This window comes from Danio rerio, chromosome 20 (genome assembly GCF_049306965.1).
Source record: "Danio rerio strain Tuebingen ecotype United States chromosome 20, GRCz12tu, whole genome shotgun sequence".
In the NCBI taxonomy this organism is placed as follows: Eukaryota; Metazoa; Chordata; class Actinopteri; order Cypriniformes; family Danionidae; genus Danio; species Danio rerio.
The window spans coordinates 36,968,557-36,982,301 of record NC_133195.1 but is presented as its reverse complement, the minus strand read 5'-3'; the positions used below and the strand labels follow the sequence as shown (position 1 = coordinate 36,982,301).

Genomic DNA, 13,745 nt, shown 5'->3' with positions numbered 1-13,745 from the left:
TTTTAAAATTGCTTTATAACAATAAATTGCAAAACAAAGCATTACCAAATTAATTTGAGCAGACCAAGACTAACCCCAAAAGCTTTTTTTGTTTTTCCCTAAATTAATTTTTAAATATATAACATATTCCAATATTATTCATCATACAAGGTGCATAACCAGATTTTATTATAATATATTTTAAAAAAGATATGCAACTTTTTGGCAGACAATGTTGTGTTAACCTGCTTCAAAAACATGGCTAATATATAGTGATGATTAGAAATGAAAATGAGAGACAATTACATTTTAAACCACATGTGCAACAACAAACTTGAAAAAAGATGTGTGAATTTGGGGTGAAAAATATAAATTTATGGATTTAAAAAAAATGTATTTGGCAGAGCACAAATTTGTATTACAAGTTGCCTTAAAAAAAGATTTATTTACAGCAGAATGCAAAAGAGAAAATGAAATAATCAGGAGAAATTGATAGAAAGAAAAGAAAAAAAGTTTTATTCACCATTCAAAATTTGTTATGTCTAAAAACAAAACATGAAGCTCATTTGGTCCAGCTGACAGAGATAGATTATTATAGATTATTTGTAGTCGAAAGATTTGTATAAATTATTTATACACTTATGATTTAAGGGGAATTTCCCCAAACAAACAATTAAATTACTTACAGCAGGGTCAGGAAAAATGTGGATATGAGGGCTTTTAAGTTACATCTCAAACTGGATTCCTGGAGGGCCGCAGCTCTGCACAGTTTTGCTCCAACCCTAATCAAACACAGCTGATCCAAATAATCAAGGTGTTCTAGACTACTTGAGACTAGTAAGCAGGTGTAAGTTGGAGGTAGTTGGAGATAAAGAGCTGCGGCCCTCCATGATATAAGCTTGAGACCGTTGTGTTTCAGTTTGAGAACTGCAGCTGTAATTACCTCCTCTACCTCCAAATCCTCAGTTGTTTCTTCTTCTCCTTCTTCTTCCTCCTCCTCCTCCTCCTCCATGTTGCTCTGTTTCATCAATGACTCTTTCTTGTCAGGGTCCCACTTCTCTTTTGGGAACACACAGCCTGTTTCTGGATGCTGACGCTCCTCCGATAGCCTGCGGATCAGGTCTCTGTCTGCACACTGCACACATATTTGACATTTATTTATTTATATTTATAATGAACCTGATATATAACAGCAAACTGTCAGCATTGCATTGCAAAAATATGAATGAAATATGGAGTGTCTATCTTTAAAGGAGGAGTATAGATAAAGTTAAACCACCATAACTGCAGGTTAACTATGTTTATGTAATCACTAACTGTTAAGAGTAACTAGTTATTTAGTTCAAGTTTTTAACTAATAAAGTTATGGTAACTAATATCCTTAATCTTTTTATTTTAATTGTAATGCATTAATGTGCACCTATTGTAAAGCTGCTTTTAACAATAATTATTGTGAAAAGTGCTTTACAAATAAACTAATTAAATTAAATTAAGATATGAACAAACCTTGATGTTGATGATGAAGTCTGGAGACATTTTGAGGGTTTTAATCAGGTCTATTTGCTCCTGTATCTTCATGTACTCTTCTGAGATTGATGGCAAGCAGGCCAGAACATAACCTGCTCATATAAATTCAGGCTTGAACACTAAAACTTCTACCAAGAAGTTGAATGGGATGCATGTTTCATTTGCACCATTTTTTTTAAATTACTGTGCCATACTCTTACCGTAATGTTTAATATCAGGTGACTTGAGACGATCAACAATTAAATTGACCATCATCTCTTCTGGAACTGCTTTCCCTTCAGCCAGAATCCTAAAGAGCTGAAACAAATTTATTGGACAGAGCTAGAAATGTTTGCTGAGAATCTACAGACCATTGAAACACATTAGAAACTAATTATAGTGTTACTGAGTATCAGTTAATGAAAAGAAACTAATTACTAATGTAAACTATGTTACTCACTGTAGGTCATTTATTCTGACTGCTTTTTAGATTACTCTCAAATTACATTTTATTCTGAGTTGTTTTAAACTTATCAAAAGAAAATGGATAGAAAATATGTCCTTTTTTATAACATCATGAAATGCTACTAACATGGATTTCCTATAGTTAATTTAACTACTGTAGTTTCTTTGTGAGGAGATAAAAGCTATAATAGTTAAATAGTAAAATTGCATAATAAAAATGAATTACTTAAACACAAACACTCAAAAATTGTAATATTTGATGTTTACCTACATGTCAATGTGACCATTAACCAATATTAGAGAACTGTGACCATGCAAATGCTGTTAATAATTTCCTTAGAGATATTTCAAGTAAATATTTTTTTAAAGGAGTTCTTCTGCCAAAAATGTTTAAAACCCAACCTGCATCACAGAAATAAACATTTTAAACTGTAATATACTAACTTAGTTTATATTTTTATATTAGTTACTAATATTCTTATTGTAAGTATTTAATGAATGGATATAATACAGTTTCTATGTAATCAGTTACATTACTGCTCAGCACTGTATAAAAAAAAGTTATGTATAGCCTACCTGTTTACCTTGATCTGTCTCATTGTTGATATGGTTATTGAGAACATCTGTATCTAAATAGAATGTAAAAATGCCAATATTAAGAAAAATATAATGGCAGTGCATCATCAAATGTGGCTCTTGGAGATTTACCATCAATGAGGATACAATTCCAGGTCTTGGCTATTTTTTTGGCAAGAGTAGATTTGCCAACACCCTGAAAATAAATGCAAAACAGATAATTCTATGTTAAAACAATGTTAATTTCTTTTATTAGAGATATAAACTCGTTCTCGTTTGAACAAACTAAAAATAAATGTTCAAAACTCACTGGTTTTCCAATAATGATAAAGCATGCTGGTTTGGAGAGCAGAATCGCTCTCTCTGCTTCATCCTCGATGAGTTTGTCCACTAATGGCAGGTTGGACACAATTAAGTCAGATGACATGGTATGTGTCTGTGAACAGAAGTAACGTTACACATCTAACGTTAGTAATCTGTTTTTATATTAAATGAATCAAAAGCTGTTACGTTTAGTAACAGTTAACTTATCAAGCCATCGTATCGCGCGTCACATTACTTCATATTTTCTTTACTCTCTATAACGTTATATGTGTATCCTATATGCTTTAATGGGTTTCTTTACATCATATGTCGTGGTTTATTGATTTTACTTACTTTATTATAGACTGCTGCAATAGATTGTAACGTCCATGTCTCTCCGCTCTTCAGGTGTTTGACGACGTCATAGCAACAAGCCGACAACAACAACGACAGAGGAAACGGTAACTTGGGCACTTTGGATTTTCATTTTGTTGAAGTGAACTACCGTCGACTTTAATTAAAGTTCATTTTCATTCTTTATTTGTTTTTATATGTATTTATTTTGACAAGAACAATGTCTTACAGTATATGTAACCGTGTGCCTAAATGGACCTTCATTCAACATCTCCGCCAGAGGTCAGTGTTGTGGGTTTTTGACTGCCTGGAGTTTATTAGTTTGAAAGTGTGTTTAAAAGTAACGTTACACAAACACGCACACAGAGAGATTCATTCAATTAAATGAACACGAATGACAAGAGATTATTATTCAAGATTTGGGTCGGATAGCTTCAGCATTCTGCAAAACGTTATGTAACCTAACGTTACTTCAACCTATTTAATGTATTTTGTGATTATTTAAAAAAATAAGGTAGAAAACAGTCGAAAATAGTCAAAATGATCGAAATTGCTTGTTTATGTTAGTTCTCTAGACTAGTCCATAAAAATTAATTAAACTAGTTGCACCCAGGGGGCACTTTTCTGAGACGCTCTGCTTCCTCATTCCTCAGTGTGTGAGAAGTGGGCGTTTTGTTTTCTGTCGAATATTATCTACAGTGGGCCTACCTACCATAGTCTCAGCTTTTTAACTTAAACAACACATACACAGACACACAGTATATATTATAAGCTAAATATTTAATTTATACATTTGATATGAGCTAATCAGCCTTAAAGATGGTTTTCTGAATCTGTGCTGTTTTTCTTTTCTTTATCAGGAGAATCAAGGTCTGTTGGCTGATGAAAGACATCTTGTGTTTAGTCTAGTCATGATCTTTCGCACTCTGTGTCAGCTGTTTTCCATTGACACAAGATTAATGACCATGTCAAGATGTCATTGAAAGCATCAATTAATACAAAAGAGTGACAAGTTTATGAAATATTAACCAACATGTCCGCATGTGTTTATAGTCTTTATTGAGGTTTTAGGGCTTCCTTTTTTAATTAAATCTATACAAACACAAAAGATAGCAGCTTTGAAAAAAAAAAATGAGATTACTTGAAATTCTCAGTTTGAGCAAAATGTAATATTTGATTTATTATATAAAACTAATAACATTTATTCCATTTTATTTTCCAGAAATCGACAATGGGGTATGCACATGGACTACTAATTTCAGTGAGCCTGCCTCAGTGCTTCTAGTGAATTGTCATCCCATACAGAATCGCTGCATTTAAGATCAGATTTTTTTTTAAAGTGATCTTCACTGCCTGACTGAGATACAATATAAAGTAAGTATCAGACCAAACAAGAAGCACTGCATTAAGATATATTTTTCCGCTCCATGTCTTAAAAATATGGGATTTAACCCAATCTATTTTTTTTTATGGAGTTTCTGCGATAGCCTGCTGCAAATGCCGCTTTTGTCTCTTTTTATGCTTAAAAAAACAAATAGATACTTAAGTCTATTTAACTAATTATATTTAAATTGCATTACAACATAAATGCTGTAACATGAACCCTGTGAAATTGAAAATAGTCACGTAAAGTTTTCACCAGATGTTCATCATTGGCTGAAAAACACTAGCTGTGCGTATAGCACATTCTTTGGTCTTGTCGACAACACAGATACCAATTAAGCCATAATCCGCCAAACTTCCTGTCAGCCATTTTGATTTTGTTCCAACCATTATTTATTTTAACTCCTCTTAAACCGTTGGTCCAATCTTCACCAAATTTGACTTAGATCGTCTTCAGACCATGTAGACCAAAAGTTATGGATTTAATGTTGATAGACAAAACTGTTGTCATTTAGCACATGTGCAAACTTGATGTAATACTGCAGATGACATTACAGGCTGAAGTATTGAAACGACACTTACTGTAATATGTGTGATCTGGACCTGCATTGACCAAACTACATCAGTTTGCACCACCTTCTGAGTAAAATTGACAAACAATTATATTCTGTCAAGAGGGCGTCACGGTGACGCAGTGGGTAGCACAAGCGCCTCAGTAGCTGGTTAGAGCCCCAGCTGGGTCAGTTGGCATTTCTGTGTGGAGTTTGCATGTTCTCCCCGTGTTTGTGTGGGTTTTCTCCTGTTGCTCCGGTTTTCCCCACAGTGTAAAGACATACACTATAGATGAATTGAATACACTAAATTGGCCATAGTGTATGTATGTGAAAGAGTGTATATGAGTGTTTCCCAGTGTTGGGTTGCAGCTGGAAGGGCATCCACTGTATAAAACATATGCTGGATAAGTTGGCAGTTCATTCCGCTGTGGCGAACCCCTGATTAATAAAAGGACTAAGCCGGAAAAAAAAAAAATGAATGAATAAAATCTATCATAAGAAATATTTTAAATTTTATCAAATGACTTTTGAATAGTTTTGTCTATTGTCATGACTCATGAGACATATAGAGAACATTGATAATTTATTCTTAATTGACACGACCATGTTGAATAAATTTGAAAATCTGTTTGGAACTCTCCATGGTTCGTTAGCCCAATTTTCACCAAATTTGGCTCAGACTGTGCTGCTAAAATGTTATAGAACGTTCCAGTTGCTCTGTAGCTTGTTTATTGCTACTTGCAGCTATCTTTATTTGTTGTGATAGAAAATAATCAAATAACAGACAAGCTGTGTTGTCTAAAATGATTGTAATCATGTAAAGAAAGTTTATAAGAAACATAAATTTTATATTTTAACATAGTAATCTACCAAAATATAAAAATCTATAAGAGTTTTTGTCCACATTTTAACAAATGTAACTATTTTAATATTTAACTGAGTAAAAATCTAATTACAACAGCCATATCTTTCACTTCCAATACATGATAATAATAATAATTCAATACAATATTATTTGCCATTATGACACATTATTAAATTGCTAAATTGCACCATAGTACATTTGCGAAACACACATGGAACAAGTAGTCTAGAATAGGACAACTCCACGCGTGCCATCAAAAATACACGGCCTGCTAAAAATATAAGTCGTGTAGTATATCGGTCGTATTTAGAGAGTGACGTTTGTGTGGTATAAGCGATGGCTGAGATAAGATTCAAAGAATTTCAGCGTCCGCAGGGGAGGGACGCGCGCTGCAACAAAGAAACACGCCGTTCACATTCATGAACTCATCTCTGCCTCTGCTTCATTTACTTAAAATATAACAGTCGGGAAGATTTTCAACACAGCCTCTAACATAGAAGGTTTTCCCTGGTGTAACTTAATTTTGAACAGGAGCGGGGGAGACAGCTTCCTGAACGCGCGCTTCTGTAACCTTTGATTTGTATAATGCTGACAGAAGCACGCGGAAAGCTCACCTAGGACACAAAACAACTGCATTTCTCGTATTCATATAGTGTGTGGAGATTGTAAGCTTAAGAAGTCATTCATCCAGAACTGGGAAGTTTTAATAGGCGTCGCGTTGAGTCACGGCAGGTAGTGACAAGTTTGATTCGGACGTTTGAGGTCTCTCAGTCGCGGCTGGATATCTGATGTTTACCGGGAGCTTAAGGACACCGAGCTGCCGCAATGTCGACCGGAGCGGGGAAGAGAATAGAGAGCCGGGTGAGAAAACTAGAGACGCTGATCAAGAACCAGAAATCACCGTTGAACTTGGAGAGTTTGCTGGTAAGGACTTGGGATAATAGGATGCTATACTTGAGCTAATATGTTTGTTTTGTACACATAATTGCAGCCTTTATATACTGTACATGTAACTTGGGTTAGGTTTTGTTGATATCTGGAATTGTCATCATGATGACACTGCGTTTATGTGTTGTGAATTGAATCATAATTTGTTCTGGTGTGGAATGTTGTTTCCAGAAATGTCAATTAGACTCCCAGCTATGTGGTTTATAATTTTAAAACATGCAAAAACTTTATTCTGAATCTACAAAGTAGCAGAATGATCATTAATTTCTATCCAAAATAAAACATAGTTCTGAAAAGAAATAGGTCTAGGTTAAGACAGAACTATAGCATTTAAACAAACATGTTTTTGTAGTTAGAGAACTTTTTTTTCTAGAATTTTACAGCTATTATGAGAAACATCTTCACCGCCATTAATGTTTTGTCAACATTAATACTTATGACTAGAACCTAGCCTACAGTAAATGCACATCATGTTCTGAGTAACACGTGCATTGGAATTTAAGTAGCTCAAGAGGAAGGTGGATTGTTTAAATAAGTAGAAAAACATTTACATGCCTAAATTTAAATCTAAATTATGTCACCCAGCTGTCAAAAGATAAGGAAATACCAGTGGTCGGTTGCGTGAAGCTAACTAAACAAACTCTTGAGTTGTAGAGTAGGTTTAAAGTTGAAAAAGCCAAACAAATCCAGACTGATTAAGAATCAGATAAAGATACACAAGGACTGGGAGTGGCTTTGTTGCATCAGATATAGGCCACTTGAGTCACATCTGATTGGTCCACTTTGGGTTTGCATTTCTAACCCACAATATAACCTGCAATGGATAGACATGTAGTCCAAATTAGGGCTGGGCTGATAAATTATATTATATCAAATCACAATAAAATTTATGTCAATAACAATTATACGCTCTAAACTATTTTACTCTAAATTGATCTAAAAGCCTATCACACAGCAGAAATATGCAACAATTGTGCATATTACACTAAAAGTGTGTTGGTATTAGAGATGTACCGAATTTATCGGCCGAATGTTACTTAATTTAATGGACCCTCTAATTTTTGTGCCTTTAGTCATTGTTGGGGTAATCTTTTAAATCTGGAAGCTTTAACAACTTATTAAATTTTATATTGTTATTGTCAATATGGAAAATAATTATCGAGATTGCGTTTTTGCCACATCGCCCAGCCTTACTCCAAATTACCATGGAATCAAAACCGAAATAACATCAACCCACATTCTTGAGCCCAAAAACTCAAGAATTTAAACAGGCTAAACAAAAAGCTATCTGGGTAAAAATTGAAACCACTTTATGAAACATGCCTCAGGTGTGGGAACCAGATCCTCAGGAAAACACATGAATACAAACACATTATGAAAATGACTTTTAGCATTAATATACAAATTATATGCACTACATGGTGTTGTTGTAAGTCATGACATTGAAAATATATTATTTCCGTGTCTAAACTTCTGCTGGTTTCATACAAGAATACCATCTTCGTAGCTTTATTGTTTATATCACACATTTAAGCTTTTAAAAACATAAAATACACTGTAAACCACAGTTTCTGAGTTCACACTTACAGCAACATGCAACAATATTTCAATAAATGGTAACATATTTGAGATTTGGTTTGGATAATAAAGTTTAGGGACGACATGATGTCGCCTTACAGCATAAAGGTTGTTGGTTTGAGTCCTGGCTGGGCCATTTGGAATTTCTGTGTGGAGTTTACATGTTCTCCCCATGTTGATGTGGGTTTCCCCCTGATGTTCCGGTTTTCCCCACAGTCCAAAGAAATGCAGTATATGTGAATTGGATGAACTAAATTGACCTTAGTGTATAAGTGTGTGTGAATGCGAGAGAGTATGGGTGTTTCCCAGTACTGGGTTGTGGCTGGAAGGGCATCCACTACGTAAAAACGTATGCTGGATAAGTTGGCAGTTCATTCCACTGTGGCGACCTCTTATAAATAAGGGACTAAGGAAAATTATTGAATGAATAATAGTGTAGCATAATGATTTTTTTTCAATAGAATTAAAACACAATGTGAGCATATACAGTATTAGCATTATAGCATCATATGTGTTATTTGCTTTGGAACCATGAAACAATTCGTCATATCAGACACATCAGTAAATTGTTTTGCATTTTGTAATATACTATAATATATACCACTAGCACCGTAAAGGCCTTCATACACATATAGGTTGCACAACACAAAACAAAAGTACATTAGATGTTGAGGTTGTAAACAAATGAGCGGACGTTTGTCCCAGAGGATTGTGGAAATGTTCCTGTGTCTTATCTTTGATCAGTGCGTTACCAGCACACCCTCCTCCACAGTAATGTTGCTGTTTTTTCATTATAGTATTTCCCCCAAAACACAACAGCTAAAGAACCAGGCTTCGTTTATGCACTCATAATAACATTAGAGGACAGGAATTGTGAAGACGTCTTGCATGTTTATTATATGACTTGGTTCAGGTGAAAAGTAAGGACTTGTTGAGCAAGCTTTACAAGGTGAGAATGACTAGAATGTGAGCTCCTTTTGTCACTTCTCTTCAGTGATATCTCTTACCTTATTACTCAACAGAAGAAAACCCTCATTCCAGACAAGCACTGCATTTCTGAGCAAGATTGAAAGTTGGCACACCCTTCTTTCAATGCATGTTTCGTCTATAGATAGTCGAATTGCTCAAGGCCGCTGGTGTGACTTCATACAGTAGCTTGTTACTTGTGCTCATACATTTTTCACGAGTTGCATTTTACACTTAAAGCAATGGATAGTATCTTGATAAATGCATGGGTTGAACACTTCTGTCAACATCTTGTTTTATTTCAGAGTGGGTTGCCTGAGGGGGAGGCCATTTTGATGTCATATGACTTAACCAGCTGATATTGAATACTTTTTTTAAACTGATTATTGACTGGCAGCATAATATTTCTATAAAACTATATATATATATATATTTTTTTTAATTTTCCATAGTGTTGCATCCACATCACTAGGTGTCAGTATGACGTAAGATGACTGCTTTGTTTGCAGTGCAATTTTCATTAAAATGATTAATATTATACATAAAAGCAGCAACACCAGGCTCTAAAAATATAAATTTATGAACTTAAAAAAAGCACAAAGTGTGTCAAAAGAAAGATTTTTAAGTTAATAAATGAATATTTTTGGTGCATGTATAATTTTTGTCCTTTTTTTGTTTGTCTGAGCATTCATTTAGTTTGATGTGCGTGCCCTTGTGCATTTTTTCATTAAAAGTATGAATGCGGATAGTTAAAAAAAAAAGCACTAGTAGGGCAGGGCGATTAATTGATGGTGATCTTAATGCCTATTTTGTCAGTAAATCCAGTTCTAGTAAACCTTTACCAGGTGCTTTCAGCCACAACCATATCAACCTGCAGCCCAAGAATGGTTACTCACTGAAGCTAAGCAGGGCTGGGCCTGGTCAGTACATGGATGGGAGACCACATGGGAAATCCAGATTGCTGTTGGAAGTGGTGTTAGTGAGGCCAGCAGGGGGTGCTCAGCCTGCGGTCTGTGTGAATCCTAATGCCCCAGTATAATGAAGGAGACACTATACAGTCAATAAATGCTGTCTTTCAGATGAGACGTTAAATCGAGGTCCTGACTCTGGTCAGTAAAATCCCATGGCACTTCTCGTAAAATAGTAGGGCTGTAACCCTGGTCCTGGCTACATTCCCTCCATTGGCCCTCACCAATCATGGTATTCCAATCATCCCCATCCACTGAATTGGCTCTATCACTGTCTCTCCACTCCACTTATAGATGGTGTGTGGTAAGCGCATTGGCACCATTGTCCTGTGGCTGCCGTCGCATCATCCAAGTGGATGCTGCACACTAGTGGTAGAGTAGAGAGAACCCTCGTAATTGTGAAGCGCTTTGGGTGCATGGCCATACACAATAAATGCACTATACAAATACACATTACTACATATCATCGTTTAATAATAAGATACTCAAACATCGGTTTTAAAGGGCAGCTATGGTGAAAAATCTACTTTTCAAGCTGTTGGATAGATATAGGTTTATTCAGCTTGACCTGAGGAAGTTTTACTATTTTATGTTTTGTCAGTTTAGTGGCTAATCCGTACAAATTCATACAGGTTTAGTCTTATGAAAATGTACACATTTTCAAAGGAGGTGTGACACTAAACCCCACCCCTAAACCCAACCGTTATTGCGAGATGAGTAGGTCCACATGGAAACGAGAAGAAATCCGCAGATTTTTAGCCTATCATTGAGCCTATTTATTTACTTGTGTACATTTTTTATTTATTCAGTTTTTAAGTTTCAGTAATGTTGTTGACTAATATTAAAATATTCATATAATTTATTAACAATACAGTTTATAAAGTAATATTTCTGTCTTTTAGTAGATATATTATATATAGACTTGCTTTGTTTACCAAATAAGTGGAACTAATTGGATTTGCATTGTAAACATTAATAAATTTGAAAAATTTATTTTTTATTTCACATATTAAGTTTTTAGTTATGATACTCCCAAAATTATTCTGCATACATTTGCAGATCTTTTACACAATTCTCAGCAGAAATAGCAAAAAATATCCGTAGGCTTTGTCTGGGCTTTTGGAGAGGAGATCGAAATGAGTTTTTGAGTGTGAATGAGATCTTACGAATTCATGCAAATTAACTACTAAATCATAAAGTTATGAATCTGTTAAATATTCTGTTTATTCAGCAACTGCTATGGTGGTTTCCCGGGTTTCTTCATAGGCATTTGAGATTGTTAGAGCGCCCTCTGTCTTTCAGAATGAGATTTACTACAAAGCGCATCGTGCTTCCCAGATAAGATGTGTATAACAATCATTGCTTTGCTCAAGCGCATTTACAATTTCATTTCGATTACTCACCCAGGCCTACTCTGCACATATATAGACAACCCCCCTTTTAAATCTCGGTTGGAAAATTAGATGGCAATGATGCATTACTGTTCCATTGATGGAAAATGAGAGCTATCTATAAACAAGCACTGGAGGTATTGTGTGGTGTATTTTTGGTGTCTGTGTCTGCCTGTGAGCGTCATACTCTGGCTATGGGAGGCCCAGGGAAAGACCTAACTAAATCCCTGCTGGTTCATTCCACAGCATGTTTACTTAGAAACATCCACTCACCCACCTTAGCTGCTTAGCCATGCATGCTAAGTCAGCTTTCGGTAACAGGGATGAAAATATACCCCGGCTATGTTAAGTTGCGCTTCATTCCCCTTTTATCCAGAGGATTGTATTATAATCTTCCATGGATGCTCCTCCAAGTCATGCCAGTCAGACAAAGCTCCATTTTAGTTCATGATATCAATGTCAGAAAGGGTTGCGATGCTAAAATCAATCCAGTCTGATTGTAATATTCAAATATGGGTGCTTTGATCCTTCATTTACTACACTGGATGTGCTAATATTTTCCCGCAGCATTGCTACCGAGGGAAATGTCATAGAGGAAGCTGAGGTCACATCCTTCAATTGAGGAAAGAGATAACTGGCTACAGGCTTCCTTTGGTCTGTGTTTGTGTGTATTGTGGAGTCTTGGTGCAAAGAAAACAGGATTCTGACATTGTTGGTTTTGCATTTGTGTGTTTTGTTTGTAAGTGTGCTGAAATGGGGTATGGAAGCTGAATTAACTTAACACACCTAGAAAAGTTTACTGCTATTCAGAATTTTGTGGATGTAAAATAGTTTTGAAAGAAGTCACTAACCAAAAACACAGTAAAATACAATAATAATATTTTGAAAAAAATAATAAGTGAAGCCCAAGTTGTACATCAGGTGCATTATTTTTGAATATTTCAATAATTTGTCAACTAATACACTTATAGTTCTGTTGTCTATTTAACTAATTAACTATTGCCAAATGTCTTTGAAACAAAAAAGCATGTTGAATTAGACTAACTGAAAACAAATGCATTGAATTAACCCATGCTTGCATTTTAATGCCTTGAATTTCAAGGGCTTGTATTTTTAAGTCCTGAAATTTGACATTACTGATTATTTAAGCTGTGAATATTTCAAGTTAAAACATTACTAGCATATTTTTATACTCTAAAAATAAAAATCAATACTTAATATTTATCTTACAGAATTCACTTCCAAAATATTTAGTCTGTTTAGAAGTACTACACTCACAAAAATATTGTTGTTCAATCCACTTATTTGAAATGAGCTGAAACTACACAATTCTTCAGGGTTTTTTGGGGACTACTTAATTGTTTTATGTTCAATCCCTTTAAATTTGTAAAAACTAATGAATTAACTTAATTTCTTCATGTTTTCCCAACACAAATCAATTGTGTGGAACGCAATTTTTAACGCATTTTTTACAGTGCATGGCATGCCATGTAATATTCAAGACAATGTTTAATTCATTTTATGTCATTTACATATAGTTACCATGTCTCAATACATTGCTTAAATGTTGTATTTCACTAATTTGTCAGGTTTTTGTCTAAAACATCATTACTCATTACACCATCCTTCTTCAGTGTCACATAATTCTTCATGAAATTCTAACATGATATTATACATTTTTAGTTGTGCTGCTTAAAATGTTGATAACTGTAAAACAGAATGGTTTTAAATAGTATATCGCAAATTTGCCAGTGTAGATTTTACACCACTGGTGTTAAATTTAACATTTCTCTGGTGTATATATATGAGTGCCATCAGCCAAGTGCCCAGGTTACACTTTCTAAAGTGTTGAATACACCTAAAATATTTTACACTCAGAGCAGGGGTCTCAAACTCAATTTAGTGGGGG

At 34.8% G+C, this 13,745-nt stretch overlaps 2 protein-coding genes across 17 annotated transcripts in view; one reads left to right on the top strand and one right to left on the bottom strand.

The window, feature by feature from the left end:
* ak9 (adenylate kinase 9) overlaps window positions 1-3,246 on the bottom strand; it is a 29,506-nt gene extending 26,260 nt beyond the window's left edge. For 2 of the 4 annotated variants that reach the window (XM_073933382.1, XM_680817.10), the window contains exons 1-7: window positions 3,184-3,246; window positions 2,837-2,962; window positions 2,659-2,722; window positions 2,527-2,579; window positions 1,707-1,803; window positions 1,486-1,598; window positions 923-1,114 (exon numbers count right to left, since the gene is read on the bottom strand). Coding sequence is in view for 2 of the 4 variants with exons in the window: in XM_680817.10 (XP_685909.5) it covers window positions 923-1,114; window positions 1,486-1,598; window positions 1,707-1,803; window positions 2,527-2,579; window positions 2,659-2,722; window positions 2,837-2,953 (636 nt within the window). In the remaining 2 variants the exon portion in view is untranslated. The remainder of the gene's footprint in view (window positions 1-922; window positions 1,115-1,485; window positions 1,599-1,706; window positions 1,804-2,526; window positions 2,580-2,658; window positions 2,723-2,836; window positions 2,963-3,183) is intronic. The other 2 variants (XM_073933383.1, XM_073933381.1) reach the window with 1 other exon arrangement.
* rock2b (rho-associated, coiled-coil containing protein kinase 2b) overlaps window positions 1,010-13,745 on the top strand; it is a 65,592-nt gene continuing 52,856 nt past the window's right edge. For 8 of the 13 annotated variants that reach the window (XR_012395377.1, XR_011007666.1, XM_068215378.1 and 5 more), the window contains exon 1: window positions 6,340-6,909. Coding sequence is in view for 7 of the 13 variants with exons in the window: in XM_068215378.1 (XP_068071479.1) it covers window positions 6,811-6,909 (99 nt within the window). In the remaining 6 variants the exon portion in view is untranslated. 13 annotated transcript variants of the gene reach the window in all.